This window comes from Sciurus vulgaris, assembly GCF_902686455.1.
Source record: "Sciurus vulgaris genome assembly, chromosome: 8".
Taxonomy (NCBI): Eukaryota; Metazoa; Chordata; class Mammalia; order Rodentia; family Sciuridae; genus Sciurus; species Sciurus vulgaris.
In genome coordinates, this window is record NC_136468.1 from 5,940,975 (window position 1) to 5,968,955 (window position 27,981).

At 41.0% G+C, this 27,981-nt stretch overlaps 1 protein-coding gene across 2 annotated transcripts in view; it reads left to right on the forward strand.

The window, feature by feature from the left end:
• Positions 1–656: 656 nt before the first annotated feature.
• Positions 657–27,981, forward strand: part of RHEB (Ras homolog, mTORC1 binding) — a 48,598-nt gene continuing 21,273 nt past the window's right edge. The window contains exons 1-2 of one of the 2 annotated variants that reach the window (XM_079152396.1): positions 657–1,106; positions 23,974–24,045. In XM_079152396.1, coding sequence (XP_079008522.1) covers positions 1,055–1,106; positions 23,974–24,045 — 124 coding nt within the window. In that variant the 5' untranslated portion in view covers positions 657–1,054. The remainder of the gene's footprint in view (positions 1,107–23,973; positions 24,046–27,981) is intronic. The other variant, XM_079152397.1, reaches the window with a different exon arrangement.

A 27,981-nucleotide genomic window follows, 5' to 3' on the forward strand; every position in this document is an offset into this window, starting at 1 on the left:
GCGTGTCCCAGCGGTGACTCCACAACCCGCCGGGCTCGCGCTGATTTTAATGACATTCCTGACATTTTCAATGATCGCAGATTCCATTCTTCCCACAGTCCTTCAGCAACGATGACGCTTAGTCACCACCTACAGCAAGCCCAGACTAACTAACGCTAATACAGCAAGACGGGAATAAAAAAAAAGAAAGAAAAATAAAAAAGGAAAACACAGAACCAGGGCGGTGCCAGCCAACCCACAGCCAGCCGGCAACCGCCACGCACCTCACGCCTTTTAAAGGCTCAGGGGGCGCGAGTCTGCCAATCGCTCAGCATTTCGCCAATTACTTCGTTTCCCGCCTCTTGCCCCGCCCCCGCCCCCACTTCAGCCAATCGCTGGAAAGACACCTTCTCTTTTCCCCTCCCTTCAGCCTCCCGCCCTCTCCCGCTGGTAGTTCGAAGCCTTCAAACCTCGCCAGTGATCAGCAGTGCTTTCGCAGCCGGGGTATATTTTTAACTCTCAGGCCAACAGCCCCGCCCCCCGTTCCGCCTTCTGTCCGCCCCCAATGGGAAACGGAGTTTCCGTCGCGTCATCGCGCGGGCAGGCTGAAGCTGTCCAATCACCGCTCGGGTAGAACTGGCGTAATTAAAAAGCGGCGGAAGAAGGTGGGAGGGTCGTGACGCAGCGACTTTCAGTCGTGACTTTTCCGGGGCATTTCGGCGTTCCCTTTTTTTCCCTTTAAAGTAAAACGTCCCCCCGACGCAACCCCCGCGCGTTTTGGCGGGCGGAGGCGGTGGCCGCGGCGGCTGGAGGGGCGCGACGCTGACGCGGGCCGGGAGCCGAGAGCCGACCGCCGCGCGGGGTCACGTGGGCGTGTTGTGGGGGGAGGGGCGCCGTCGCGCGGTCGGTTCCGGGCGGTTGGGCGCGCGAGCGAGGGAGCGAGAGGCAGCCGCGCCCGCCGCCGCCCCTGCTCTGTATGCCGCTCTCCCCCGGCGCTGCCGCCGCCGATCGCAGCAGCAGGAGTCGCCGCCGTCGCGGTTGATGTGGTTGGGCCGGGGCTGAGGAGGCCGCCAAGATGCCGCAGTCCAAGTCCCGGAAGATCGCGATCCTGGGCTACCGGTCTGTGGGTGAGTGGCGGTCGCCGCGCGGCCTCCTCGCGCCCCCGGGCCGGGGCCGGCGCCTCGGCCTCGCCTGGGCGCCGGACGCGGCCCGGCCTACGAAGTTTGGGGCCGGCGCAGCCATGTGGCTGGCGGGCGGGCGGGCGCCGCGCGTTTCGTAACCACCATTTTGAGCGGAGGTGGCGGCCCGGGCGGCGGCCGCCGGGGCAGCGCTGCGGGAGCGGGGCCGGCGGCGGGGGCCGCGCGCTCCGAGCGCCTGTCGCGCCGTCCCCGCCTTCGCCGCTCGCGGTGGCGGCCGGGGTGCAGCCGCCCCCGCCCCGAGTGCGAGTCCTGGGATCTTAACAAAGGCGACGGCACCCGGGGCTCCTTCCGTCTGCGGCCAAGTTCGGCCTCGTACGGGAGGCCGGGCGGCCGGGGGCAAGTTTCCTACCGGAGACCCGTTCGCAGGCCCGCCAGGTGACGGCCACCGAGGAAGGGCGAGAAGAAGGCGTTGCTGGCCGCTCGCTGCCCTATTTTTCTTAGGGGAGGAATAAGGTCAGGTCCTTGCCAGGCTGGCGAAGTAACTCAAAAGTCTTTGTTGTCTTTTTATCAAGTGCTGCTGGCCAGTGGCCTTTCGCTGGACAGAGGTGGTCGGGGTCGGGCTGGGCGGTGGACCCGGGTCAGGAGTGAGTTCCTTCTGCCCTTCTGCGCGGAACGGTGGAACTTGGCCGCGCTGCGGGGCGAGTCCTCATTGTCTCGGGCCCGCGGGCGCCTGGAGAAGTGGCGTCCAGCCGCCGTGCCGGTGCCAGGAAGTAGCGCAGCGTGCGCCTGACCACAGGGGCAGGGCGGTGAGAGCCGGGCTCCGCCGTCCCTGGCGATTGCGGAAAGCTCGCCGCGGCCTGCCGGGTGGACCACTTCCCCCGCCCGCGCCAGGGTCTGTGCTCTTGACCGCGGTGTGCCACCGCCGCGTACTCGTCCTTTCACCGTCTCCGAGTGCCGGCGGGTGCTGGCGGGGCACCAGAGGCTGGGAGGCGTGTTGGAGATTCGGAGAGCCCAGTCCTGGGGGTGACCACGCCGATCACAGGTGTACGGAGGGGCAGAGTAGGAGAAAGCCTTAGCAGCTGTGGCCTTAAAGTAACCGCGCATGGGACTGAGGCTTCTGGTGTCACTAACATCCACTTCCCAGTTGCCCGAATGCAACCCTGGATCCAGCAGCCTCGGCAGCCTGAGTCACCATGCTGTTGCTTCTCTGTTCTCTGAATTTCTTCCCCTGGTTTTGGAGAGTGGAATCTAATATGTACTGTCGCTTGAGAGAACCTGACCTAATCAGATATATAGTACCAACTAATGGAAGATAAGTAACTCCTGAATATCCTAAAGATCCTGACTTTTTAAATTTTTTAAAGTGTTGTAGTGCATTCCTGTAATCCTAGTTACTCAGGAAGCTGATGCAGAAGGACCCAAGTTCCAGGAGACCAAATTTAGTAGACCCTGTCTCAACATAAAAGGGCTGGGGGTGTGGATTAAGGGTACAGTGCTTCCTCAGCATGCAGGAGTCCCTAGGTTCAGTACCTAGTACTGAGGGGCGGGGGTGGGGGGGAGTTGTTGATTCTAGTCTTTAGTGAGCAAAGTCTGTTTTATCACTGTTTGCTAAAGAATTTCCTAACGTCCAATAGAAATTCATTGTTATATCTTCCTTTTAGTCAGCATTCTCCAAAAAACCAAGGTGTGACCTGCTGCCCTTAAGAATTTTCTTCATAAACATTTAAACTGTGCTTTGTTAAATGCTGTGCTAACTTAACATGCAGTGGGATACACAATAACTTTTAGGCCCTTTTTTCTGTGTCCTGGGTATGTCACATTTGTACAACCTACTCAGTTTTCTCCATATTTATTTTCAAATGTAATAGTGATTAAAAAGATATTTTGGAGAGGTTAATTTTACTTCCAATCTTGCATTTGATTATAAAGTTGTTGACCTTTGTTATGAACCGGGATATTTTGTAGTTTGTGGGTTCTCTTTAGGGGGAAGTAAGTTCGGTCTTTTGCTAACACAGTTCCACGGACTAGCCACTCTTGAGAGTCTTAGTGTTCAGACTTCCTGGAGCTGACAGTGGTGGCACAGTGGAGAAATTTTAGTATGTGTGTTTCTAGGTTGTGATGCTAAGCTGTTGTGTTGACTGGCAAGAAAGCACAGTAATAGGCTCATCTAGAAATTACACCTTTCTTAGAATATTCTCTTGATTAAATGTCTTATGTTAGTTTGATCTGAATATTTGTCACTGTAACTTGGCCATGTCACAAACTTTTAAAAGTTTGTCTTAAATTAAAACTATGAAGGGCTGGGGATATAGCTCAGTTGGTAGAGTGCCTGCCTCGCAAGCACAAGGCCCTGGGCTCAATCCCCTGCACCGCGAAAACAAAAACAAAAACAAAAAAAAACTATGAAATGCCATGATTGTTTTACTGCTTGACTTTTGACTTTTAAATTTTGTGGGTATTTTTGGAAACATTGATAACACTACCAGTACAGAAAATATAATTCTTGGATAATTTTTTTTCTCCTGAAGTAATTTTCCTGTTATTTACAATGCTAGAGCATTTAAGGACACCTATAATTCACTCTGGCTTTTAGGGAAGTGCTTTAGGGTGTTTTGGTGGTGGCTGCATTTACCAGCTCCCTCCTAGTCCATTGTTGTCGAATACAGCTGAGTAGTCTTATAAATAGAGGTGACTAAATTAAGTTATACTTGTACCAGGTAAACTGTTTTCAGCCGGGTACATCTTATATTGAAATCTTACACAGAGAGCTGTTTACGATTAGATCCTAATTAAAAGCTTGTTTGTCATGTATAAGCTTCTTATATGTGATTAATAAAGAGGATGCTATCAGAGGAATGTGAAAGATGATAAGAAAGTGACACAACTGTGTGGTCTGACAAGGCAGTTCATCAAAACTGCTCAAATTATTACCTGTGGGAATGTTTCAGGTAGAATTTGCATATTTCATAGGAAAAGATGTCATTAGATATTTTGTTCCTAGTAGAACACAAGACCGTTTTTGAGCTATTTTTTAATTATCTTGTCCTTTTCTGACATACTCTTGAAAAAATTGAAAGGTAAAAACATTATTTTTCATGTATAAAATATACCAGTTTGTGAAATGGTATATGCAGCTGCTTAATAACCTGCAGGTGTCGAGTGCCTCGGTTGGGGTAGTCCCTCGGGGTAGTCCTGGATTGGCCAATTCTTATTGAAGTTTGTGACTACTTTTTTTTTTTTTTTTTTCTTTTAGTCTCATTTGTTATTCTGTACAAGAGAATAATCAAAGCTCACATTTATGATTATGATTTTTCCAGTGCCAAGTGTTATTTTGATGTCTATGTTTGTTGTCTCTTTCCACATGTATATAATCTTTATCACCCCCCTAGTTAGCCTGTCACTCCCCCGTTTTCCTCCCTTCAACCCTGGGCAACCACTAATATACTTTGTTTCTGTGGTTTTACTTATTCTGAACATTTCATAGAAATGGAATCATATATATGGCTTTTTGTGACTGACCTCTTCCACTTAGTTGCATTTTCCAACTTCATCCATATTGTAACATGTGCCTATACTTCATTCTTGTTTATGACTGAGTGGTATTCCATTTTGTGAGTGAGTTTACCATATTTTGTTTATTCACTCATTGGTTGGTACATAGTTTATTTCTACTTTTTGGCTATTGTAAATAATACTGTTTTGGACATTCTGTATGCACTTTATGTAGACATGTGTCTTTGTATCTTTTGTTTTTATTCCTTACAAGTGTAATTGATGAGCCATAAGAACTCTATATTTAACATTTTGAGCAACTGTCCAAAACTTTTCCAAAACAGTTGTACTGTATTGCATTCCTAGTAACGAAGTATTAGGGCTTCATTTTCTCTGTGTCTTCTCCAGTGTTTGTTACTGTCTGGTTTTAGTTGCTCTGATGGGTTGAAGTGGTATTATATGATTTTCAAGCAATTTCTTCCAACTGTGGGTTCTCTGTCCATCTGTCCATGCATGCTAGGTATTGACTCTAGGGCCCTTGTACGTGCCAGACAACTGCTTACCACTGAGGTACATCCCCAGCCCCTTTTCACTTCCCTGATGGTGTCCCTTGAAGCAGAAGTTTATAATTTTGAGGTCCCACTTTACCATTTTCCCCCCTTTTCTTTTGTCTCTTGTGCCTCTGTTTTGAGACAGAGGTCTTGCTAAGTTGCCACATCAGAATCAGATTCTTTTTTTTTTTTTTTTTTTTTTTCAGAATCAGATTCTTGATTCTCCTGCCTCAGCCTCCCCCAGTAGCTGGGATTACAGTCATGCTCCATCTCCTTTGTGCTTTTGGTGTCAGATCTAGGAAGTGATCGTCTTATGCAGATTTACTGCCTTTACTGCTGTGTTTTCTTCCAGAGGTTAGACCTTTTCTCTTTTATTTAGGCCTATATTTATGCATGGAATGAGGGAAGGGTACAGCTTCCTTCTTTTTCATGTAGATGTCAAGTTGTCCTAGCCCCTTTTCTCATGAGACTTTCTTTCCTTATGGAATTCCCTTGTGGAAAGTTAAGTAACGCATAAATTAAAGGGATTATTTCAGGAATCTCCCATTCTTTTGACCTGTATATTTGGCCTTATATCAGAATCATACAAGTGCTTTAGTATCATCGTCAGTTTTGAAATGGGGACATGGGAATCTTTCTTAACTTTATTCTTTTTCAGGATTATTTGGGCTATTCTGAATCCCTATTTGTTTCCATATGAATTTTAGGACCAGTTTGTCAGTATCTGCCAGAAAAGCAGCTGGGATTTTGATAGGGTATTTTAAGGTTTTGAAAGACACTTTTAATGACTGGCTTAAAAATCAGTGAATTCTCACATCTACTCTTGAATCTGTTCTATTACAATGGTATTTTAATGATTTATAAGATGAAAATCCAGCCATGCACATAATGTGTAGTTGGAAAAGGGACAAGTATTAGCTTTTTCAGGTAACTGTAGATATTCTTTGATACTCACCAAAACTCCATATGTAAGTCTCTTGAAGGTTAGTTGTGTGCTGTCTGTGGGTGAATTTGCCCAGCTATTACATTCATCTCCATTGCACTTACACTTTGAATGAATCTTCTATCCCTGTCTGATTTTGTAACATCCTACTTTAGCAGGCACTTGTTCACTGTTGTGCAGATCTTCTACTTGTTGGTTAACTTTTTTTTTTTTTTTTAATTTTTTTTTTTTTTTTAATAAATATGTTTTTACTTGTAGGTGGACATGGTACATTTATCTTATTTTGCTTTGGATCAAACCCAGTGCCTCACATGTGCTCGGCAAGTGCTCCACCACTGAGCCTGTCTCAGTTGGTTAATTTTAATATACAGATATTTTTAAATTACATTTGCTAATATTGCCACCAATCTCAGAAAGTATTAAGATGGTGTTAAAAGCTTTAAAAAATTATTATTTTCCCCTTACGATTTCAAATTTTTCTTTTGGGGGTGTACTACCAATTTTTACTTGGATTTACATTTAATTTCTAGAAAAATATCTGCTAGATACCTGCGTTTGAAATATTAGTTTGTTATCATTCTTGCAAGTAAAAAAGAAGTGTGTCATGATAAAAGTGGCTAGTGCAGACCACTCCTCAAACAGTTGCCGGAGTGCTACTTCTTGGTAATAGCTGTCACTTCAGTATGTAGCAGAGGCACTTTTTGTACATCCCGTTTTGTCATACAGAATATTAAAAAGACATGTACCGAAGAATCAATATTTGATTAACTTGTCATATTTACTGAATTCCAAAGGGCATTGTTAAGTGAAAATGGCCTTTTTTCCCTTCTATGTGGTAGAGAAGAATAAAATGGTTTACCACTCAGTTTGTAGCCACTGTCTTGATTCATGCTAAGAGGTGCCAGCCTAGCAGTTTACCACCATTGCATTTGCACTGTTAGCACAAGTGTGAACATAATAGAAAAGGCAGATCGATATGTTAGTTTGGACCTCTGGAGGTTCACAGACCACCCTTCTGAGAACTGTGTTAGGCCAGGATCTTACGACCCACTATTGTGGGAAGTAAATTGAGTGCAGCTGCATCCTAGGTGCTGTTGAATGGGATGCGGATAACTCCATCTTGGAAGAGCCTGCTGGGAGTGGCTCTTGCAAGAGCCCAGGATGGTGAGGCAGGAAAGACAGGAAAGAACTTGGTGTGATTGAGAATGAAAGGAAGTACGGGGGTGGCATGAACATAATGAGGTGGGAGTAGGAAATGAAGTTGAGAAGGTAGTCAGGAGCTGCGTTATGCAGGGCTTTGCTGGGACTTTGGAAAACTGTTTATTGGGTAGTAAGCAGTGAGTTAGAAAATGGTTAGGAAGATTAGGATGTCTGTGCCTGTTAGCTTGGCTTCCGGTTGTTGTGCACTTTTGGTCGCATTGTCATCTTGGACTCAGTAATAGTGAGGCTTCAGAGATTTTAATAAAATTTTCAAGGTGCTATCATACCAGGTCCCATGATTCTAACAGTAATTTTTTTTGTTTATGAATATACACTGCTTTTCTTAGTTTGAGGTCCAGAATAACAAGTTAATAGCTATGATATTGCCTGTGAGTGTATTGTACTTATTTATTTTAATGTCAGAACAGAACTTGGACATGATTCTGCAAGTGAAACATTATGAAATCTTTAGTGATCACACTCAGAAGTAACTTTATTCTTAGTTCTAGTTTATTAGGAAGTACCAAATTAAATCCGAACAGTTCATCTAGTACTCTCAGACAATACTTTCTTTTTTTTTTTTTTTTTTTTTTAAAGGGCAGGGTCTTGCTGAGTTGCCCAGACTGGCATCTGATTTAATCCTCCCTGAGATTACAGGCATGTGCCACTGTGCCTTGCCTCACAAACTGTCTCAAAGTCAAACTGTTAACTGGCAGTAAACTGCTGGGTAATTTTATCATAAATTGCTTGATTGGTTTAGAAATATCTCAAGCATAAAGGTCCTAGAATACTATTTCAGTATTTTAATATTCTTAAATGTATATTGTCTTCTGATAAGAGTTCCTTGTAGGGCATTGTGATTTTAAACATAAATTAATTTAGGACAGGAAGCTCTGAAACTTTTGTATTTTGCCCTGCTTTGCTCTGTGGACCAGGCAGAGCAGGGCGATTTAAGGGTATTGATGAAATTAACTCCTACATGCCCTTGCTTGGTTTGTGTCTTAACTGTAATATAATTGAGTGTGTTGCCACCATGTCTCTGTTTGTTGTGCTTGTTTACAGAAAGATTCCTGGGAGGCTTTTTGAAACAAATTGATACTTTAACAGGATATGTAATCCTGCTTCTTGCAAGATGAGCTGAATGTTAACTACAAAATGGAATAAAAATACTGGCTTTTACAGTCAGTATAGTTTTTCCATTATTTAGAGAATGTTTTATTAGTTTCTGTAATCAAACCCATGTAGATAAGATCTTACATAAATACCAATAATAGCAGTATGTTATACATCAGTAGCAGCAGCAGCCTTTCCGGGTTCTACAGTCAACTGAAAAAAATTGTAGAGACATCGGCACACTCCATTAAAAAAGGGAAAAAAAGATAAACTAAACCCAAGAAAACAGCAAAGTTCTGTTTGGTTACTGTTGTGATACCTGGCACCATTTTTCAAGTAGCTTCTTAATTATTACCCAGAAAGATGATGTTCTAAAGCAACCTTAAATACAGCTTTGAAACCAGACATAGTAATGCTTGCCGGTAATTCCAGTGGTTGGGGAGGCTGAGGCAGGAGGATCAAGAGTTCAGAGCCAGCCTCAGCAATTTAGCAAGGCCCTAGGCAACTAAGCCAGAGACCCTGACTCTAAATAGACTACAGAAAGGGCTGGGGGTGTGGCTCCATGGTTAAGTGCCCCTAGGTTCAATCTCGTGTGCCTCCCCCAAAAATAAAATAAACAGCTCTGATAAAGCACTATCACTCCTGAAGCAGGTACAAGAGGATTTACATTCAGAGTATTCACAGTACTGTTCTGCATGACTTTTATAAAATGAAAATGCTTTTCTCACGTTTGTATATCTTGATATATGGCTGATATTTTGCTGGTTTTAAGATCTAAATTACATTTGATATTTTTAAAAGACTTTTAAAATATAGGTTCTTTTTGTTGATTATGATTTGCATGAGTGCCTGAATATAAACAGGTGGCAGAGGTTCTGTTGGGATTACTAGCCTTCATGGTGTGAGTGGAAGTAGGAACACCTATGGAATTTTCATTTTCTCTGCTTGAATATGATGAGGGGAATTTTTGCCCTGGTTCATATGACCCTGCATACGCCAGGGGCAGGAATACCTGGCACTGAATGTAAGAGCTGTGCAGAGATTTTGGACCAGAGCATCCTTATGTTTGCTTCTGGAGAGAAAGACCACAAACTTCAAGATGGAAATGTAAAGTCTTATTGTTTGTATTTCACAAAAAAGTTTCATTGTGATCAATATTTATAGCAGCTCCATTCATAATAGCTAGATGGAACCAACCTAGATGTCCTTCAACAGATGAATGGATAAAGAAACTGTGGTTGGTATATATACACAATGGAATATTATTCAGCCATAAAGGATAATAATAGTATGGCACTTGCAACTAAATGGATGGAATTGGAGAATATCATGCTAAGTGAAATAAGCCAGTCCCAAAAAACCAGAGGCCAAGTGTTTTCCCCATAAGTGGATGATGATATATAACGGGGGTGAGGGGAGTGGGGAGTGAGAAGAATGGAGGAATTTTATATTATGTAGAAGGAAATGAGAGGGTGTGGGTATGAAAAATGGTGGATGAGACAGATATCATTACTCTGTGTACATGTATGATTACATGAATGGTATAAATCTACATCATGTACAACAGTAGAAATGATGTACCCCATTTGTGTACAATGAATCAAAATGCAGTCTGTTAAAAAAAAAAAAAAAGTTTGTGTGCATCCAGGTTGAGGGATCTGGCCTAGATTTGCAGGGATTTTAGCAGGTTGTATTTTCATCGTGAATCAGCTCAGCCAGACTGAACCATAGATAAGAACATTCTCCTCAGTTCTGGGTATCAACTGCCAACCTAGAGTAGAGGCTTTTCCCTTGGAACTGCTGAGTGCTCCTTGGAATTGTTTTTCTGGGGAAGAGTTCAGGGCTTTTATCAACTATCCAAAAGAATTTCAGTTCCTCCAAAAGACTGAATCACTGGTATTGTTGGTTGAAAAATGTGTGAGTTTTAAAGTTTTATATGTTATTCAAACAGGTGTTTGTTAAATGCTTGAATAAATTAAGTCTCTACATGTACCAGGCACATAGTAAGTTCTTAGTCTTTAAGGCTAGGGCAGTCATGATCCTTGCCTCATGGAGCTTCAATCTAGTGAGGGCGCTACAAGGGAAAAACTGATTACTGTGATACTAACAATAATTGTTGGTGTTTTGAAGCCATTGATTGATATGAGGCACCATTTAAAATACCATCTGTGTTTTAACTCTCTTAATAGCCCTTAAATTCTGTGAGGTAGGTGCAGTTATTATGTTTATTTTATTGATAAGGAAACGGATACAAAAGTGACTTGCACAAGTTTAAACAGTTAAGTGGCAAAACCACTGTCTGAAACTAGAACTGGACTTTTTTTTTTTTTTTTTTTAAAGTGGAACTGGGATTGAACCCAGGAGTGTTTTACCACTGAGCTACAGTCCCAGTCTTTTTTTTTTTTTTTTTTTTTTTTTTGGTATTGAATCTCGCTAAGTTGCTGAGGCTGGCCTTGGAGTTTGCAATCCTTCTTCCTGAACCTCCTGAGTCCCTGGGTTTATAGGCATGCACCACCATGCCCATTTATCCAAGCTAGCCTTGAACTTGTGATCCTCCTGTCTAAGCTTCCTCAGTGGCTAGGATTACAGGTGGTACTGTGCCTGGCTTACAACTGACACTCTTTAGCCAGCTGCTACAAAAAAATATTTATATACTATTGGGGTAAGTACTTGAGAGAGGGGGAGCTCACTTAACTATGGATGGGAATGGAGGTGAGGGTTGTCTCCAAAGAAAAGGTAGTTTGGATCCACCAGTGAATGTAGTCAGGGTGAAGAAGGAATGGAAAGGAAGTCTGGACTTAACTGTGCCACCTGTCTGTGAGGAAAAACTTTATAAGCTCTATTACAGTTTTTATGCTTTTTCCTAGAAACAGAAGTCACTGAAGGATTTTAAGCAACAGGTGAGATAATGATCTATACCCTTATTTGGCAGACTTTTTTTCTGCAAAGTACTGGAAAGTAAACTTTTCAAGCTTTGCTGGCCAAGTGGCCTCTGTTGCAATCACTCACCTTTGCCTTTGTAGCATGAAAGCAGCCATAGACAATGCATTGAGTGATTGTAGCTGTGTGCTACAGTAAAACTTTATTCATAGATGTAATGTTGGCATTTCATCTGATTTTTTTTCATATTTTATGAAATATTGTTGATTTTTTTTTTTTTAACCCAACCACTTACCAAAGATGAAAAAGGAAAAAAAAAATAATACTTAGCTCATAGGCTATACAAAAACAAAACAGACTCTAGGCCAAATTTGGCTTCTTGTCCACAGTTTGCTGATCCTGTCTTCCTCCAAAAGATGCCTCCTGTGCTCTGGGAAGTGAGAAAGAGTGGAAATGGGAAGACCAGCCAAGGTGTCATGGACTGGTGTGGGTGGCATTGGTGGAAGGGACACACACACACTGGAGATTTCATTAGAGAGAATGGGCAAGAAGCCTTTGTGATATGGGAACTGTTAAGGATAACCTTCTGATTTTTAGAGTGAGAGGGAAATTTGCTATTGGCTAAAATGAGAAATAGTAGAACAGGCCAGGTTTGGGGGTTGGAACAGATTGACTTATGCAACTGTAATGTCCCCATACCTACCTTGCTTTCTGTCCTGAGGCCTTAGCAACAGACCTGCACAATTCCTGTGGTCCTAGAGACGAGTGACTCTGTCTCTGACTGTGGTTTGGGAGGTTTGCTGGTCCTGGATCTTTGTATCACCTAAGGTTATGATCCAGCATCCCCTCTCCCTGCAGGTTTTTTCCTGTCATCTCAGAGAAAAATGAGGTTGCAGAATCCAGGTGGGCATGGGCACTGCCCGCACGCTCGCAGCCCGTCCAGCTAGGCAGGGTGTCTGAAGGCCCCTTTCTAGCAGCAGGATGCTTTCATCATTCCTGCTTGGGAGGAGGGGAGTTGAGCTCCATCTCTAGACCTTTCATTCTGCATAATTGTATTATGCAAACTTGTGAATACATTTTATAGTAATAAATTGCTTCCTTAATCTAGTTTCTGGATGGGCAGTACCCTAAAAAATTGCATAAATTGAGACTACCTTTTTTTTTTTAGACCTCTATGAAAGTCTTTCTAGAGCTAAATATATAACATTTAGATTTATATAAATAGGATGCTCCTATTCCTTTAAACCTATGGCATAGAGCAACATTGTCCAATAGAAACAGAATGTAAGTCACATGTAACTAGGTTTTCCAGTGCCCACGTTGACATAAACAAGTGAAACTAATTTGTTTAACTTAGCCCAAGATGTCCAAAATATTGTCATTTCAGTTTTTTTTTTTTTTTTTTTTTTGGTTGGTATTGTTTTGTGGTGCTGGGGATTGTGCTTGACAGGCAAGCACTCTACCAACTGAGCTATATCCCCAGTCCTGTCATTTCTACATACAACAGATACTGTTGATACTTTTGTTTTTCCATACTAAATCCTCAGCCTCATGTATTTTACACAATGACACATCTCAGGATAGATACATTACGGGTGCTAATAACTGTCCAGGTGTGGTAACTCCAGACTAATATTGGACAGCAGCATAGTGAGAAGTGACTTGGTATTGGGACGTAGTGCAAATTTTTAAGGACTTGTGAAGAAATTATAAATTTGAGTATTTTAAGCCATTCATGCTGGCTAGTGAAAATACTTTTTTTAAAATCTTGTACTTTGTTACTGCCAGTTTTGATCAGTATTAAATTTCATGCTCTTTAATATGTTAAAGGTTTTGAGAATTTTTCTTTCTGCTTTTCTCTTTCCTACCCTTACCACCTCCTCCAACCTACTCCCTAGTTTTGGCCCAAATGTAGAAAAATTCATTCTGTGTCATATAATGTCCCATAGTCTTACCAGGTCCGTTCCCTTGTCTGCCAGCTAACTTTACCTCTAAGTCATCATATAGAGATCAATGTTCTATTTAAAACATGTTTAAAATGTTCAAACATTAGTTTTCTGGGCCATTTGTGGAGTACTCTTTCTTTTTAGAGTAATAACCTTGACAATAAAATTCTCTTACATAACTTAGTCATTCATGTTAAAATACATATAAACATTTCTTTCCTCAATGGAATATTTTCTGGTAACTTAGTGCTTGGCAGTAATAGGCACACAATACATGTTTGAGTGAGTAATAATTTTATGAGCCACTTTTACTTGGTTATTGTGCCTTGTCTTTGTCATAATAATTGCACCTTAATTTTTTCCCCTCATTTTTTCTCTCCCAGCATCTAAAATTGGGAAATGAGTGTGAGAGAGAGCAAAATGATGTCAACCCTGCTTAATTCATAGGAACAAGTGAGATAATTATGTGAAAAAATGCTTTGCAGATCTAAAACAGTGCCTTGTGTGAAGTGTTGAATATTGTGTTGCCTGCACCAGGTGCCCTCATCTGACAGTGCGCTGGCCACAGGGGCGGGTGTTCACATTAGAGCCATGATAAACATCCTCTTAAGATTAGCATTCTGGGGGTAGTAGTAAGAACAGACACTTCCTTGGTGAGCGTCATATACGTAGTCACCCCTTCCCCTCAAAAAAGCAGCAACCAGTCCATTGACAGAATTACATTTTTTTTTCTAAAGTGGGTACATGTAATTGTTAAGGAAGTAATCATAACGTGAGGAACATTGTTAAACCTTTTATAATCCATTGTGATTCTAGCCCTTATAGCAGTAGGTTCTAGTCCATTTATAACCACAAGTGATTCTGTAGTCTTTCCTGCTGTTTGCAAACCCAGTCTGTGTTATTGGTGTCCTTCCTATAGCCGGCATAGTGAAGGCCTTGATGTACCTTTCCTGAGCCTGTAGAACGCAGTAGAGAAGATCATGTGCTAGTTTGAGGCTTTCAGCCTAAATAAGTTAACAGCCTCTGCTTTTGTGTTCTTGGGAGCCTCAGGTAACATGCCAGAGATCTTAGGAGAGGGAGGACACAGGTGAGGGCCAGGATCTTTTCCTCCTAATGAATCTAGCCTCCTCCAGCTGCCCACAAGGAGCCAGAGGAATGACCCAGGTGAGACTCAGAACCAGTTCAGTCTTGGCTATAGAAACACTAGCAAGTGAATAAAGCTTTGAGCTGGTTTGAAATGTAGCAGTGGATAGCCGAAATAGTAATTTACTGCTTTAGGCGGGTATATGTGTGCTTGTATTTAATGATGTTTTTATCATGTTATTTTGAAATTTTAGCTAAAATAGTTAACTATAAATCATCTTTAGTTTCAAATTAATGTTAGATGTAGTTATGAAAATGCTTTTTTTCACTGAACTGATTTCTGTCTTATGAGGAGTTAATAGTAGTACTAATAGTGCTGACATTTATTGAGCATGTAAAATACATCCTAGGTAGTCTACATGTCTTATTTACTCTGCACAATAATTCTAGAACCTCCATTTTACATATGAGGAAACAATTCAGAAAAACTGTGGAAAGTCAAGATAGTAGTCACCATCCTCTCCTACTTAGTAAAAAAAGGTAAATGCCGTGCCGCCACTTGCCCCATGCTTGATTTTTTTCCTAAATCAAGTAAATATTGAGTTGTAATTTACATATAATAAGTATCCATTCTCAGTGTAGAGTTGGATGATACATTCACCTGAATAACCACCATCCCAGTCAAATACAGAACATCTGCATCATCTCAGAAAGTTCCTTTGTACCCTTTTAGGTCAGACCCTCACACCCCCCTCCCAGGCAAGTGCTGATTTCCTTTCCATTCCAGTGAATTAGTTTTATTTGTTGTGAAATTTCACAAGTTGAATAATGTGGTAAGTTTTTATTGTATTGTGGATAGTATTCTATTGTATGGTTGTACCTTCGTTTGTTTTTCCGTCCACCTGTTGGTTGTTTCCTGTACTTAATTATTGGAGAATAAAGTTGTTACAAGCATTTGTATATGTCTTTGGATGTACAGTCTTTTACTTTTTTTTTTTTTTGCGGTGCTGGGGATCGAACCCAGGACTTTGTGCTTGCAAGGCAAGCAAGCGCTCTACCGACTGAGCTATGTCCCCAGCCCGCTTACATATTCTTTAAGAGTCCTTTCTTATTACATATTCTGAGTAAAAGTTCTTTTTCAGGGATTATTGTAAATATTTTGTTTATGGTTTATTTTGTATCACGTGGAATCTTTGCCTACCTAAAGATCATAAAGATTTTCTCAGAAGTTTTCCTATAGAAGTTTTCTGGTTTTGTAGTGGGTTTATGATTCATTTCAGATTTTTGTTGATGGGGTAAGGGTAAAGATTTTCTTAAACTCGTGGTATAATTTACATACAGAACTTACTCTCTTTGGTGTAGGGTTCAGTGAGTTTTGACAAATGTAACCACAATCAGGATATGGAATAGTTGCAGGAACCCAAAGAATGATCTGTGCCTCTTTCTAGTTGGCCTCCCCCCCCCCCCGTTTTCCATCCTTGTAATTTTTGAATTGTTTTGTTTGCAGTGCTGGGAATGGAACCCAGGGACTCACACATCATAGGCAAGTCCTCTACCACTGAGCTACACCCGCAGCCCCATCCCTGTAATTTTGTGCTCACCAGAATGCCTGATAAATTGTGGCACACACCTGTAATCACGACTCCTTGGGAGGTGGAGGCAGGAGGATTGCAAGTTTGAGGCCAGCTTGGGCAACTTAATGAGACCCCGTTTCAAAATTTAAAAAAAGGGCTGGGGAAGTAGCTCATTAATAAAATATTGCCTTGGCATTCACAAGGCCCTGAATTTGATCCCCAGCACCAAGAAAAATCATGGTTCCATACTTGTTCAGCTACTTTCTTTTAGATTTATGACTGTGGCATCTTCCTATGATGATCACTTAAACCAGTTATTAGAAGGCAACACTGATGCCTGTTTCTTTTAGAGAACTAAGAGTTCATGGAGGAATTTTACTTCCAGACTGTCAAGAATGTATGTTGAGTCAAAGTGATAAAATTCCATAAAGTAGAGAAGTGGCTGAAGGTGCTTATCACTGTGAAATACAAATTTATGAGCAAGGTAAGCAAGTTGAGTGATCCTCCTAAGAAGATACTACATACATTTTTTTCAGTTCTATTTTAATGCAGTCAATATTGCAATTAGGATGTTTTTGACTGCAAATTAAATCATTCTGGTTACACAGTAAGGAGAGTTAACTCACGTGGGTAGACTAGAGGTCGATTGAACAGTGAACTGAAAAACAGACTTTCTTTCCATCCTTTTTTTCTGCCTTCCTTGATGATGTTAACTCTGAGGTGATGTGGAATATTAGAATCATCTTGAGGGAGGAGCTTTTAAAAGTCCCAGCATCTGACCCATACCCTAGACCAGTCAGATCAGAATCAGTGGATGTGAGATCCAGGCAGTAGTTTTGGAAACTCTAGGTGGTTCCTGGTGCAGCCAAGTTTGAGTACCAGTGTTCTAGAGTCTCTAGAGCTTTGCCTTTCCAAGTGTGGTCTTGAGAGCTTGCTAGAATCCCACACTTCACCTCAGAGCTATGAAGTTAAAATCTGCACTCTAGCAGGGTGCCGAGCTGAACTCTGTGTTAATTTTGGGCAACACTGCTTTAGGAATCAACTTCTCAAACTTGGCTGCTGATGGGAATCACTGAATAGATTTTTTTAAAAAAATTAAATACTGAGGCATAGGTTCAGCTCTAGAAATTCTGATTTGTGGGGGGGGTGGTCTTGAAGTATTACTGGGATCCAGATTTGGTTACTGTCCCCATATATACTTAGCACTTTCATTTGTTTGCTGTAAGTTGGTAGTTAGATACAGCAATGTGATCAGGTTTGGTTACTTTCTGCCCTCTATTGCTTCCAGAGCGTGGTGGTCTATGTTTCCAACATAAGTCACATAAAATCTATTTCTCTCCTTATGGTGTTGATAATGCTGCTACATTTGTTGATTAATTTAAAAAACCATGGTAACTGCTTAAACTATATCCTTGTCGTTAAAGGGAATAATCATATTTTCTCCCATTTATTGCACTTATTTTGAGTGTGTTTCTCCTGATTGAATTTTTTTTGTACCTTGGAAGGGGTTTCGTCTGTTCACTGTATTCCAGTGCCTGAAATTGTGCCTGCCTGGCATATAATAGCTGCTTAAAATATTTGGGTTAGAGGTATGCATTAATGCATAGAGCATGGAGAATTGGGGATTCAGAATGAAATTATAAAAATTAGAGCTGGTAGGAGGTAGAAGCGGGAGAAAGACAGATTGGGGAGCTGATCTTGTTTTACAAAAGCACTTCTGCCTTTATCTGACAAAATGAGAAGTTCAAGTGAATGCATAACTCAATTTAGCTCCAGGGAATTGGAGAGGTGAATAAACAAAATCTGTCTTCTGTGGAAATGTCATAATTTAGCTTTAAGGAGATAAACATCCAGAAATCACAGCTTGCCTCTGGCCAGTAGTTTTTCAATTGATCCTTTCAATTCAGTTGTATTTTTTTGGTTCTCTGCTGCAAGTTTCTTTGATGTCTGATTTCCTTTGTAAAGTTAGAGACCTGGTTCTTAATTGCTTCCAGAGCTTTCACCTCAATTTTGACCTATTGTTAAAGACTCCTCAAACTAGAATCTACACACCTTTTGTCAAGTATTGTGGTCAGTTTTCTGTAGGACACACAGGTGTACTTGCATCCCTGTGGGTGTATTTAACTTTGGGTGATGGGATGGAGCTGTAATTGACTGAGATCATTTTCTGTATGCTGCACTGATTTGTGTGGAAAAGCATGCAGCACCCATTTGAGATATTTCTCTGATCGTACAGCAAAAAGGAGCACAAATCAGTGCAAAATCTTGGGTTTTTGAATATATTTAAATATTTCAGAGGCAGGGTTATAACAAGCCACGTGGAATGGAGTTAACCAATAATGAGACTGTTAAACTATTTTAGGAAAAGGTTTAGAGGACACCAGAAGGGAGCAGGTAGGGAACAAGGTGATAGAAGAGCTGTGGTAAGGACTGGTGCCAGCCTCTTTCTTTGAGTTGGTGGTGATTAATAACAGGCCTGCACCACAGGATTCAGGCTCCTTTCAGAGTCCCAGGTGCACCATGGCCTGAGGCTTGGGTGGATGGGTGGGTAGAGGATAGCAGTCAGGAGTGGAGAGTGCCTCCTGTATGTATTTTAATCATGGCTGGCCCCTATTATGTATTCTTTAAATGCTGGTGATCTGAGCTGCTGGTGTGAACTGGAGTACTAGGGAACACCCTGGAGGCTGAGGTCACTGATGATATTACTTGAACTTATTGCCTGAGGGCCGTGGTTCTCAAACTTCATCTCTGGGGCTTGCTAATATTCCCCCTAGAGCTTTCCATCCTGGAGGTTTAAGTAGTAGGCTCAATAATTTGCATTTATAACAAGTACCCTGAGCTGATGCTGGGCCTCTGGACCCACACTTAAAGCTTGTGGAACTGCTAGTGTAGGAGGAAAAGGAACCACCTGTAGAGGATCCCTACAGAGATTGGGGGCAGCGGGGAAGACCTGGCTTGTTAAGGGTCACCAGCCCACACAGGTGCGGGGGATCTTTCCTACGAGCACACAGTAGCATTCAATTAGATTTTAAGAATAAAGAAGGCTCAAGAAAAGGGAAATTGGAGGCTTCTGACAAAAGGGTAGTGGGAAATTATTTATCTTGGGGCTTAAGCTACATAGAGAAGGAAGTGAAACTCGCAGAATTGGTGATTCAGTGTCATGGTTTAATGTATTTATTTCTAAGCTTTTTGACTGCAGCCCAGTACAAAATGCACTTTTACATTGTCACTCAGTCATAAATGTGTATAGTTAAGACAAGTTTTGTGACACCTTTATTTGCAACCCAGTGTTCTTGTCATAGCTCATTAAGTTGATCTCATGACCCAGTGGTTTTAAAACATCGCTTCAGAGTTGGTCTGGATGCCGTGGTGAGGATCAGGAAGTGAGAGCAGGAAGTGATAAAGCCAGAGTACTTGGGTCTATCGATTGGGCAACGCTGGGCACTGTGTCCAAGGCGTAGCAGCCTGGGTGGTGACCATTGCTTCTCACACTTGGGAGGTAGCCTACTGAAGTAGCGTGGACATGAAGACCACTGGGCTTTGAGGCTAAGTTGTTCAAAAGTATACTAGTGTGAACATCAAAGTCCCTTAAAACAAAATGTTAAGAATTTGGGCTGGGGACTGTGGCTATAGCTCAGTGGCAGAGCCCTTGCCTAGCATCCTGAAGTCCTGGGTTCAGTCCCCCACAGCATAATAAATAAATAATGAAGAAGAACTAGGGGTGAAGAGGGCAGTCCTGAAAATCAGTTGTGCCCCAGATCCATTATGTAGGTGACTCTGCCAGATGACTTGATAGACTAGTTAGTAGAGGAAAACCTATTCTCGGTATGTGAACTGTTCTAGAGGCTACTAGGGGGGAAAGCGAGTGGGCAGGGCAGATAATACAGTTAGTTTTTCTTTTTGAGAACAAACATGAAAACAAGTTCAAAATTAATCTGAAAACTATTGAAGTAGTTGTGTGACAATGCCTGTTTTGCAGTAATCACAAAGTATGAGATTTGGCCAACAACCTTTTCTGTAGTGAAAATACTGGGTGAGAAAACTTGTTGGGTACTGTTTATCATTGCAAAAAAAAAAAAAAAAAGACTGCCACTTTTATCTGTTAAAAGTTCAGAAGAGTGCTTTACAAACTTTGGGTTTTTGATTTTGGTATTTTTGCAGTACTAGGGATCAAACCAAGGAGCCTCTACCACTAAGCTATATCTTCAGCTCTTTTTATTTTGTTTTGACACAGGATCTGGCTATGTTGCCCAGGCTGGCAACGTTGAATTTACCATGCCCCTGCCTCAGCCTCTAGAGTAGCTGAGATTACAGGTGTGCACCACCATGCCTAGTTTAAATGCTGTTTTATGGTTTGTATAGTTGAGGTGATTTTTGTTTGGAGGAAGAGTGTGTGGAAATTAGTTATGGGAATTGGGATGTATTCTTTTTAAACCTTTTGTAACATACACCAAGAAATGAGCGATTTGTGTCTGTTTCTGTGCAGATATGCCCACGTTTGGACATGTGCTGCTTTTCTGTTTTCAGCTCTCTCGGGTTCTTGTCACATAATTTTTTTCTCCCAAGAGTTGATGTGGAGTTTGAGATTCTCCTTCAGTTGTATATATTTATAAGCCTTCTAAGAGCAATTCATCTTTAGGAAATAGCTGGTGTCTCAGAACCCGGGTTTGCTAAGTACAAAAGCCACATAAATGTGTGAAAGTATGAGGAAGGACTTGAAAAAGGTGATCACAGCAAAGCACATAATTCGCTGTAGATCAGCAACCTGCACAGAACTGGACTGAGTTGCTGAACTGCTTCCTCTTGCATCCCCTAGAGCCAGAAAGTTTGATATCCAGAGCTGAGGACACTTGAAAATGAGTGGGGGGATTTGCTTACAAAGATTATCATTCAGTGCTGACTAAGATGATTCCCCTTTTTAATGAAAATGGAATAAAACAACTATGTCTTGTCAGCAAATACAGCCTTTCTGTCCATTTTTTAGTTGTAGATGGACACAATACCCTTATTTATTTATGTGGTGCTGAGGCTCTAACCCAGTGCCTCACGCATGCGAGGCAAGCGCTCTACCACTGAGCTACAGCACCAGCCCCCTCTGTCCATTTTTAAATTATCAGTAATTAATGATCTCCCTTAGGGGGAGACTCCAAGGGAGGAGAGACCCAAGGGAAACCCAGCTTTTCTTTTCAGTTCCACTTGTGCTAATGAATAATAACTCTCCCAGGAACAGTCTGATTGAGAAATCCAGTTTATGCCCTAAGGAATAAGGTATATAAATTCTGGTATCCCAGTTTACTGCTCAAGATGGACTATCATCATTTGGTCAAGATTTTAATTAGACACCTCATCTGCTTTTGCCAGAGTGGTTACTTAGGTTCTCAAGTAAAATGTTAATATTGTCTGTCAAATTATTCCCTTTTTGATACAAATGGAGAACTCTGAATGTTTAACAATAATTGTATTTTTTAAATGTAGTCCACTTGTTTTCCATTTTTGCACTCTGTCATGCCCAGCCTGTCTCTCATGCTTTCTTGTGTAATGTATGTAACTTGAGTGTATTTTGCTCGAATGTGGCTTTCTGCATTTCATGTGGTAGCTCTAGAAGCCATTCACTTCCTCAATCCTGCAGGCAAGATGGTAAATCTTGCCAGGGCCGGTATAGAGGCCAGTGCAGAGAAAGTCTCCTGGGGGATTTCTGTTAGTTTCCCACCTTTTGGGGATCTTACATATCATACTTCATCCCCTTCTTTTATTGTTTTGTTTGTTGACTGACCGGTTGATTGATTGCAGCTTGAACCCTGGGGTGCTCTACCTCTGAGCGACATCTCCAAACCTTTTTGTTTTTTATTTTGAGACAGTCTTGCTAAGTTGCTCAGACTGGCCTCAAATTTGTGAGTCTCCTGCCTCAGTTTCCCCAGTAGTTGGGATTGAAGGTATGTGCCATCATGTTTAGCTCTTCCACTACTTTTAGTCCAGTCCTACTTTGAGAAACATTAAAGGAATCTTTTTAATCCCCTTCTTTCCTTTTTTCTTTGTAACTCGACCTTTTATCATTAGGATAAATTTTATCCTCTGCTTTCTTCCTTTCCTTCTTTTCATTTGTGTGTACACACAGCTCCTCATCCTACCCATATAAGGTTATCAAGTTTTTCTTGCTTCAGGCAATAATATTAGATACACACGAGTAAGAATTTTTTAACTCCTTTTTCAGTTTCACTAACAAGGTTTTTTCCCTCTGTTCACTCTATAAAATATTGTTATATTTTGAGTTAAATTCTTCTTTCTGGGCTTGCATGTACAGCAAGGTGGGGTTTTTTTTGTTTGTTTGTTTTTTGGGGTTTTTTTCGTCGTAGATGGACACATTACTTTTTTTTTTTTTACTTATTTTTATGTGGTACTGAGAATTGACCCAGTGCCTCACATGTGCTCAGCAAGTGTTCTGCCACTGAGCTACAGCCCCAGCCCCATACAACGTGGTTTCTTTTGAACACCATCTAGTTGAAATTTACGGAGTTCCTAAACTACTATTGCATCCCTATGTCCTAGACAGTCCCATGATTGGATGCCAGTGAATACTAGTTGAATTGTTCCTTCATTGCTATGAAATGTGTTTTCTGTTTATATCAAGTTGAGATCTTTTTTAGTATCTGAATGGAAGAGTGGGGTCTGAGCTTTAATCTCATTCATGTATTTGGAAATGAGTGTCTACATTGTGTTAGGTAGTACACTGATTTGGTGAACAATAAGAGGATAATTTCAGATAACTTCAAGTAGAAAGAAAAAGTGAAACAGGATAGATGAGACTGACTGTTAAGAGTGGGTGTACCTTAGGTCAGGTGGTCCTCTAGACGGCTTCTCTGTAGAACTGACATTGGAGCTCAGACCAGAGTGACAAAAGTGAGTCATACACTCAGATCTGGGGGGATGGTGTCGAGAATAAAGAGGCTAAGGCAGCAGGAACTTTGCAGCAACACAAGGGATGTGACTGGAGCCTGGGGGCTGAAGGGGCCAGAGAGGCAGCCAGAGCCTCTAGGTTGTGGTCAGAGATAAGAATTCATTCTGACTGCAGCAGGGGTCAATGGGTCTGCCGGTTTCTTGATTTTTCTAGCTGTTTCCCAGCAGATCTTGCTTTTATTACAACTTTTTAATGAATCGATTTAATTTTTGAATCTGTGAGGAATGCCTTGGTGTGAAAAACTTTCACAGCCTTTGAGCCTGCCTCCCCATGGTTTTGCACAAGCCAGACCCCAGCAGTGCTAGGTGTGATTGACATACCTTTTGAGATGGAAGTGAATATGGCAAGCATGTGGAGCATGTGTTTAGTGTTCTGAGGATATGAAAGAGAAAGGTTTAGAAGTGACATGAGGAAGGAACACCTTTGTACTTCTTGGTGATAACATAATTAACTGAGTTCTCCATGTTTCTTCACAGAATAGTTCCATACGCTGTTCTGAAGTCCTCCAGTAGAAATTTCAGAAAACAAATAGAGGAGTGGGAAGTTAGGGCTCTAGTTCTTGTCTTGGTAGGCCCAGTTAGTACTGCTAATTTTGTGAAATCCAAAACATTTCTCAATTTTCTAGACACTCCTGGGCAGGCCATTGATGCTGAATGATTGTAACAGGACTTCTATCTTCTATCTTAAGGAGTAAATAAGACTTGTGTTACATGTTTTCGAAAAGTATACCTTGTAACACTTAACAGCCACATAAAAGCACATGGAAACTACATTTTTTAAATTTGCGTAATAAAATTAAATAGCTAGATTTCAAGGACACCAAAGGAAATTAGCCTAGTTTAGACCTTGAAGAGTTTGCATTTAACAAGATTTGTGATATGCTTGTTGGTCAATTGTTTCGTCATGGCTTAATTGCTTAAAATCTTCTCATATAAAGCAAACTAAGGAAATGTATTTTGCTTTTTGAAATTGCTCAAATGATAATTAAAGATATGTTTTCTGATCCTGGTACCTTTAGTTTTTTAGAGTTTTTGTTTGTTTGTTTGTTTTTGTAAAGCAGGATTTGTTTTTCTACCTTAACATTCCAGTACTTGCTGAGATCTTGTTCTCTTTCATAGGGAAGTCCTCATTGACGATTCAGTTTGTTGAAGGCCAGTTTGTGGACTCCTATGATCCAACCATAGAAAACAGTAAGTATTGTTTCGAGTACTTACAAGTTGAGAAGTCTTCTTTTGCATACAAATGGTCATTGTGTATTCCTGGAGGCCTTGATTGCAGGGGAATGTTCAGTTAAATCTGTTTCTCCAACTAGGATAAAAGAAAGCTTCCAGAAACTTTACCTACTTTACACTGAATGATTTTTTTTTCATTCAGTGCCCAGATTCCCTGCCATGTAGAAATTGTAACTCGAGTCACTAGTAATCTGGTCCTCTCCCGAATGTTCATACCTAGAATATGCTTCAAGAAAACAGGAATAGAGAGCACATCCCCCCCCCAACCCTTTCCTCTTTCCTCTCTGAAGTAGCCTTTTTAGAGAGTTCAAGCTTAAAAAAATACTATAAACACTCCATACCCTATCTCTTGCTCTTGCAGAAGATTAGCCACCCCCAACCACTTGCAGCCCTAACTACTTGAAAGAGGCTGCAGAGAAATGAGCTATTCTGGGGTTGGAGTGAACAGTTGTAGCATTAAAAAGAAGTTGGCTCAGGGAGCCTGTTGGCATTTCAGGCCATGTGCAGAAAAAAGCACAGACGACCAGAATCAGCCACAACCTTTACTTCGTTCAGCTTTAATCCATGATTTCAAAAATCTTCCATAAGAATTCTAAGGACCACAGAGGATATTCTAAATAATGGCATCCAGGTAAACTGAGTTGGAAGTGAAGCTGGTCTTATTTTGGTCTATTTTAGAATCCTAGGTAAACCCTGGAACCAGTCTTCTCAGATTCTTGAGATCAGGACTTATCTAAGATTTGTCACCAGGAACACACATATTTAAACGTGGAATGTATCAAAACCTCCTGGCATGGTAGACATAAAGCAGACTGAACAGCTGGGTTCATGCCTGCATCTTGCAAGAGAAATACTTCAGTGCTTTGCTTTATAACAGGCTTTGCAGAGTGCAGCCTGCACGTCAGAAGGGCCCCTGCTTGTTTTTGTACAGCTCAAGCTAAGAATGAATTTTTTTTTTTTTTACATTCAAAGAATGATGTATGTGACATGTGAAAAGTATATGAAATTCAAGTTTCAGCATCCATAAGTAAAGTTTTATTGGAGCATTCATTTTATTGCCATTCTCATTCCTTTACTATAGTATCTTTGACTGTTCTTGTTCTACAATGGCCAAATTTCAAATGGCAAAGTTATAACAGCCAGTATGGCCTTCAAAGCTTGAAATATTTACTCTCCGACTCTTTACAGGAAAAGTTTGCCCAACTGCTGGCTTAAAATTGTCTTTTGTCAATCTGTAAATCCCAACAAAGTGAGTGGTAATACCACCCTTCTATCTTTATACACAGTCTAAGATAATAAGTCTTTTATGACTTCTTCAAAAAAAAAAAAAAATTCGTCTTTTGTGCCCTGCTATTCTGGTGGTAGAGAAGGAAATCTGTCCTTTGTTAAACTTACTGTTCAGAAGACTCACTTTTGGAAGTAACCCCTGCTGGTATCTGTAGAGAGAAGTCCTGAAAGCAACCTGTGTTGAATTTAGCTGGGTACTTAAGAGAATAGTGAACATGTTTAATGAACACATTAATTTGAAAACTGCAAGGAGTGGTTTGGTTATCTATCCTCTGGAATAAGAACATAAGAAAACAAAGATCTTTAATATTTGCTAAATATAGCAAAATTGGGATTTTATGGTCTTAAAAAGATAAGGCTCATTTGGGAATTTTATTCATAGAACAGTAGAAGGTCATTTTCTTGGTAACTCTGCCTGTAACACTGGTTTTTCTAATTGTGGATCTGTGCTATGTAAAATTGAGTTGGTGGGCTGGGGTTGTAGGTCAGTGGTAATGCACCTGCCTAGCACATATGAGGCACTGGGTTCAATCCTACGCAGCACATAAAAATAAATAAATAAAATCAAGGTATTGTGTCCATCTACAACTAAAAAATATTTTAAAAAATAAAATTGAGCTGGAAGGAAAGTCATGGTGTCATACATAAATACAACTTATATAACATGATTGAATTATCTGAGAAACAGAATGGTATGACCCTACCTTTTTTGAGATAGGTCTTGCTGTCATCCAGGCTAGTCTCCAGTTATTGGGCTCAAGCAGTCTTCCCAAGTAGCTGGGACCATAGTCAACACACCACCTTACTTGACTAGACTGGCTTCTTAATGGTGTCAACATCATCTTTAATTGTGTTTTTTTTAAATTTTTTTCCTATAATGCTCAATAGTGAAGGCTTTTTAAAAAAGTCTCAAAGATGAATTCATGTTATTTATTAAAGTCCTTTTAGGCAAGAGCAGATTAATGTCAAATTACATGTCTCCCTTGAGAGTTCATGAGGCATATGCCGGCATGAAATTTTGTTCACTTTCTGTCCACTCTGTGTGTTAGTCAGCTTTTCATCACTATGACCTGACAAGAACAACTTAGAAGAAGAAAAGTTTATTTTAGGCTCATGATTTCAGAGGTTCAGTCCATGGTTAGCCAACTCCATCACTCTGAGCCAGAGGTGAGGCAGAGGGAGCATCATAGCAGGCAAGTCAGAGAAAGCTGCTCACCTCCTAGTAACCAGGAATCAGAGAAGGCACCTGAGTAGCCAAAGATTGAAATATATAATCCCCAAGCACTTCCCCTGACCACTTTCTCCAATCATGTCCCACCCACCTATTGTTACCACCCACTAGTCTATTCAGATTATTAATTTACCAAATGAATGAATTCACTGGTTAGGTTATTGCTTCCCCAATCATTTCACCGATCAATGTTCCTGCATTGTCTCACATGAGCTTTCCAGGGTCCACCTCATACTTAAACAGTAATGCCATGCTTCTGTTAGACTACCAAAGGGAAAGTCCTATGTTTTACCCTTTCCCTATTTGGTAGAAAAACAGTTTAGCAATAACGGAATTCTAAAGAAAGAAAAAGGTCATTGCGAACTTACTGCCAGTAACAAATATATGGATGGTTTTCTGATTTTTAAAAATGCAGTAGTTCCTAGGTCTGAAAATTGTCCAGCTGTTTATTTTACAGTTATCTTTATAATGGGAGAACAGGCTATTGATAGCAGGCATTCAGTGATGACGGAGTTCTGTGAAGTATCACTGTAAAAGCAGAAACTTGGGGACCCTGTCATCTTTAACAATAGGGGTATAAGAAAATGATTTGAATAAAACCACATATTTTCTAGTTTGGGGAAACTTTTAGACCAGAAATACTGCGTATGCAGTTGTTCTTTGTCATCTACTATAACTTTAATCTAACAAAATACAGACTTAATTGATACAGTGAAATCAAACAAGTGAGAGTTTATCATTTAAAAGCAAAAATGGCAGTAGTTTATAACCTCTGCTATCTCAAGGTAGCATTATTGATGAATGATAAAGCTCCTGTCAGAAATTGGAAATTCCAGCTAGGAATTTTGCAGCATTATCAAGTTTGCCTGCTGCTAGACTTTTCAGTGGAACATGAATTAAAACAATACTGAGCACACTTCGGTAACACAAATCTTTGTAAATGCCACGTTTTAGCAACCTCTATTAGCTTGCTTAGTAGCCTCAACTGGTAAATAGCGATTAGTCTGCTTAATGGAATTTGAAAGTTTTAGAATGGAGTGGAATAATTTCACTAGTAATTGAAAAAGGAGGGGAGAGAAGGCTCAAGGAGAGTGATATCAAGAGAGAGCCAGCTTTCTGCTTCCATATATTCGTTACTCCTGGTGGGGATTAGTGAGCAGAATAGGACTCGCTGCTGGTCTGGCCTCTCTTCGTGCTCTTCCATTTTTTTCTACAGCACCAGCAGAGGCCCTTTCCCATGATAAGATGGAAGGACTTCGGTTTCGTTTTATGCTTTGTGTAGGGGAATTTAAATCCTTTTATATGTGACGACCTACTTGAATGTTAGTATTTTTCTTTCTTTTATTCACATCTCCTGCCCTCTTGCTCTTAGCTTA